Source organism: Protobothrops mucrosquamatus, unplaced genomic scaffold, assembly GCF_001527695.2.
Source record: "Protobothrops mucrosquamatus isolate PMUCROS unplaced genomic scaffold, P.Mucros_1.0 scaffold13041, whole genome shotgun sequence".
Lineage (NCBI taxonomy): Eukaryota > Metazoa > Chordata > Lepidosauria > Squamata > Viperidae > Protobothrops > Protobothrops mucrosquamatus.
Window position 1 is genome coordinate 1 of NW_015398816.1, and position 4414 is coordinate 4414.

Here is a 4414-nt window from a genome sequence, read left to right on the forward strand (position 1 = left end):
TCCATTCCATATTCTATTCTATTCTATTTCCATTCCATATTCTATTCTATTCTATTTCCATTCCATATTCTATTCTATTTCCATTCCATATTCTATTCTATTTCCATTCCATATTCTATTCTATTCTATTCTATTCTATTTCCATTCCATATTCTATTCTATTCTATTCTATTCTATTCTATTCTATTCTATTCTATTCTATTCTATTCTATTCTATTCTATTCTATTCCCAGTAGGCTGTATAATAATAATAATAATAATAATAATAATAATAATAATAATAATAATAATAATAATAATAATAATAATAATAATAATAATAATAATAATAATAATTTAATTTATATACCGCCCTTCTCCCGCAGGACTACCTTAATGTAATCTATACTTGAGTCTCAGAATGACTTAGTTTTGCTCACCTTCAGTTCTCTATCTTGTTGCTTGAAGTCTTCATCTTCGTCAGAGTCGCACTCGGGAAACTGATAAACTTTAATTCCAAACTTATCAATCTCTTCCCGGATCTGACAAAAACATCACCAATCAAATCATATTAGACTCCCCTGCATTGCAATGTATTCTTTGCCTAAGAGACATGGGGGCGCAGTGGTTAGAATGCAGTTACTGCAGGCTGACTCTGCCCACGGCCAGCAGTTCGATCCCGACCAGCTCAAGGTTGACTTAACCGTGAAAGCCAACTTTGGGTGACTTTGGGCCAATCCCTAGGAGACGCTGAGTTCTAGTCCCGCCTTAGCCACGAAAGCCAACTGGATGACTTTCAGCCAGTTCCTCTTTCTCAGCCCAGCCCACCTCACAGGGTTGTCATTGTGGGGAAAATAAGAGGAGGAAGGCGTAATGAGTACGTTTGCCACCGTCAGCTCTTTATACAAATCATAAAGGTAGGAATAAAATAAAATAGTCTTTGGAAAAAAAGCAATTTTCTGCCCACCCGTTCTTTTAGCTTCTTGATCTCGGAGGGAACAAGGCAATCGGCTTTCGCAATGAGGGGGACGATGTTCACTTTTTCATGGAGCGCCTTCATGAATTCCACATCCACCGGCCTTAGTCTGTGGCACAAAAGGGGGCAAGAAGACAAAATCTCAGCTCGTCAGGTTGGCTTCTTAGAAACGAAGCTAGATGTGGTACTAGATAAATTCCCTCCCAGCTGAATTCCAGAACCAGACAGAACAGCAACTTGGATGTGACAAAGAGAAATCTAGTGTCAAGTTCAAGAAGTCAGGAAGCAAGACACAGTTCAAAAATGTACTACAAATCCCACTCCTTTCTAGCACTGATCATGTTACCTAGTTGGGTCATGAAACATGTGCAAGAAAACAAGCAAGCTCAGAGAGCACCCAGGACCCCACAGTCCTCCTCCTCCTCCTCCTCCTCCATTCTGCAAACCCCCCTTCCTTCTAGCACTGATGATGTTACCTAGCTGGGTCATGAAACATCTGCAAGAAAACCACCAAGCTCAGAGAGCACCAAGGACCCCTCGTTTCAACTCTGAGCTACAAATCTCCTCCTTTATTGTCATGCTACCTACACAAGGCAAATTGGTGCCAGGTAAGAGTCAATGGGCTTCAAGGGAGGTGGACTTAGGTGTGGTGTAGAGACTCCAGGTGCATTTGACCTCGCCCTCAAATACTCAGCCTGGTCGTCTCCTACAGCAAAGGTCTCCAATGCTGACTGAGGCATTCTGGGAGTTGAAGTCCAACAAGTCTTAAAGTTGCCAAGGTTGGGGACCCCTGTCCTACAGCATAACAACTGTAGAAGCTGCATCCAACACTCGCCGCCATGGTTCGATCGTGGCCTTACCCGTGTCCAAACGGCGAGATAAAATAGAGGCAACAGTGAACGCGATTGTCTTGGATATTCTTCCGGTTGAGGCCGCTCTCATCCCGGAAGTATTGTTCAAACTGCTGGTCGACATAGTCGGTGATCGGCTTCCAACTGTACAGCAGAAGCAAGGAAAACAAAAGCAATTAGTTCCCGGCATCAAAGGTGGCGAAAAATAATTAAATAAATGCAGGCAGTCCTTGACTTATGACCACAACTGAGCCGACAACACTGGACGTTTTTAAGAAGAGACTGGACAGCCATTTGTCTGAAATGGTATAAGGTTTCCTGCCTGAGCAGGGGGTTGGACTAGATGACCTCCGAGGTCCTTTCCAACTTTACTATTATTATTATTATTATTATTATTATTATTATTATTATTATTATTATTATTATTATTATCATCATCAAAGTTTCTGCAGCTAAGCAAGATAGTTGTTAGGTGAGTTTGGTCCCTTTTTATGACCTTTCGCGCCAGAAGGACGCCAAAGGGGATCACGTGACACACTGCAACCGTCTTAAGTACGTGCCAGTTGCCAACCGTCTGAGTTTTGATCACGTGATCACGGGGATGCGGCAACGGTTGCGTGAAAAAACGTTCGTTAAGTCACTTGTTTTCAGTGCCATTGTGATTACGAGCGGTCACTAAGGCAAACTGTTGTAAATCACAGACTATCGGTGTGACATTTTTGACTGCACGGACAGGAGACCTCGGACCAATGTAATGGAAGGTCTGGTGGTTGGCCTCCCAGAGGGTGTTAGCTTTGGTTAGTTTTAATCTTGGTTAATGTGGATGCAGATGTGTCTTTCTCGGTCACGCAGAGAGGTTCAGGAGAAGCTCAGAGAACGGATGAGTTGAAATTAAGTGGGTTTTGAGCAATCTCAGTCAAAAGAGGGACTCACCACTCTGAGTTGTTGACAGCATCTCCAAAGCCTGGGGTGTCCACTATGGTCAGCTTCAGCTTGACCCCTTTCTCTTCGATGTCCACAGTATGTTTCACAATCTCTACTGTCTGATTTATTCTTTCTTAATAAGATAAGGACGAAGGGAAAAACAACAATGGGAAGTTAGCACCTTCTCCAAGTCCCGTGACCCTCTCCAAGTCCCGTGATCTTCTCCAAGGGCTAACCACGACTAACCAATTCGTGGGTAGCACCACGATCTTTCCCAAGTCTCATTCATTACACCCAAGCAGGCTTTCAGCTATTCTACGATATAATTTTGGGCCAGGAAAGATCTCAGCTGGTCTATGACCCAGCTCATTTTGTAAAAATCAGATCCTCGCAGATTACAAAGACACCCACCCCCACCAGGCTTCGACCAAGAATAAACAATTAAGATCCACAAGTTGTAAACATTATGGGAATTGCGCTATTGGGTTGATCACAAGGACTAAATAAGACGGGTACCCTCGGCGTTGAGAAGCTTTCGGTCTTTGTAGAGATCTGTCAAGAAGAGGCTGTTCACCAGGGTTGATTTGCCCAGACCAGATTCTCCTGAAAGAACAAAAATCAAACAATTAAAAAAATAAATAAATCTTGGAACGAGTCTTGAATCTTTAGAAATGGCACAGCAGAACTAACACTATTCTCTCTGTGCCCAATTTTTTTATTTAGAACATTCTGTCCTTGGAGAGCTACAATATTTCAGTCTAATTTTTAATCTCCATTCTCAGTCCTTGCAGAAAAAATTGTATTATGTGGATAAAGGAGGATTTGGCGTATTCTGAGCTAGGGGTCCCCAACCTCCGGGCCATGGACCAGCACCGGGCCGCACCATGCCAGCAACTGGTCCACACAAACAAGCAAAGCCCCATCGGCAGGATGCAGGCAGCACGCGAAACCGACCCCTCTCCGGTCCACGGAAAAACCTCTGACCACGGAACCGGTCCCTGGTGCCCAAAAGGTTGGAGGCCGCTCTTCTAGGCAAATGCATGCACTCTCCCCCCGCCCCAAGAAAGGTAAAATACAATCAACATCATCGGAATCAAGGCCAACCACTCAAAATTGCCAGCAGATGTAGGCATTTATCAATCTCTGAATTTCTATTATAGAGGAAGTTGAAAAAGAGGAATCAAACAAGTCCCAGATACAAACAAAATAAATTAACTGATTTACGTATGTAGGGGGGAAACATTAAAAGCAGTATTCAACAAGTCCCAATGCATTTCTGTCAAAAAATGGCCCATAAATTTACCAAGGGTTAATTTTATAAAAATAAAAATTGCATTTGTGCACGTGCGTGGGTGTGTCTTTAGTCTGGAAGCATGCAAATATTCTCCTGGGATTTAAAGTTTATCCTGATGAAAATCTGTTTATGCTTGAATTAAACTTGGCCTCTGAGGGAGGGAGGGAGGGAGGGAGGGAGGGAGGGAGGAAGGAAGGAAGGAAGGAAGGAAGGAAGGAAGGAAGGAAGGAAGGAAGGAAGGAAGGAAGGAAGGACAATGAGCGAGGCAGAGAGGGACGAAAGCAACAGAGAAAGAGGAAGGATGGATGGATGGATGGATGGATGGATGGAAGGAAGGAAGCATGGAAAGAAGGAAGGAAGGACAATGAGCAAGAGAGGAATGAAAGAGAC

The 4414-nt window shown here is 43.3% G+C and overlaps 1 protein-coding gene across 1 annotated transcript; it reads right to left on the minus strand.

The window, feature by feature from the left end:
• Window positions 1-388: 388 nt before the first annotated feature.
• LOC107301463 (septin-5-like) lies at window positions 389-3374 on the minus strand (the record flags this gene model as incomplete). The annotated part of the gene is made up of 5 exons (XM_015830683.1): window positions 389-521; window positions 947-1064; window positions 1816-1950; window positions 2740-2863; window positions 3247-3374. Coding segments are annotated over 5 exons (631 nt in total), but the record flags the coding sequence as incomplete, so codon positions are not given.
• Window positions 3375-4414: the final 1040 nt, after the last annotated feature.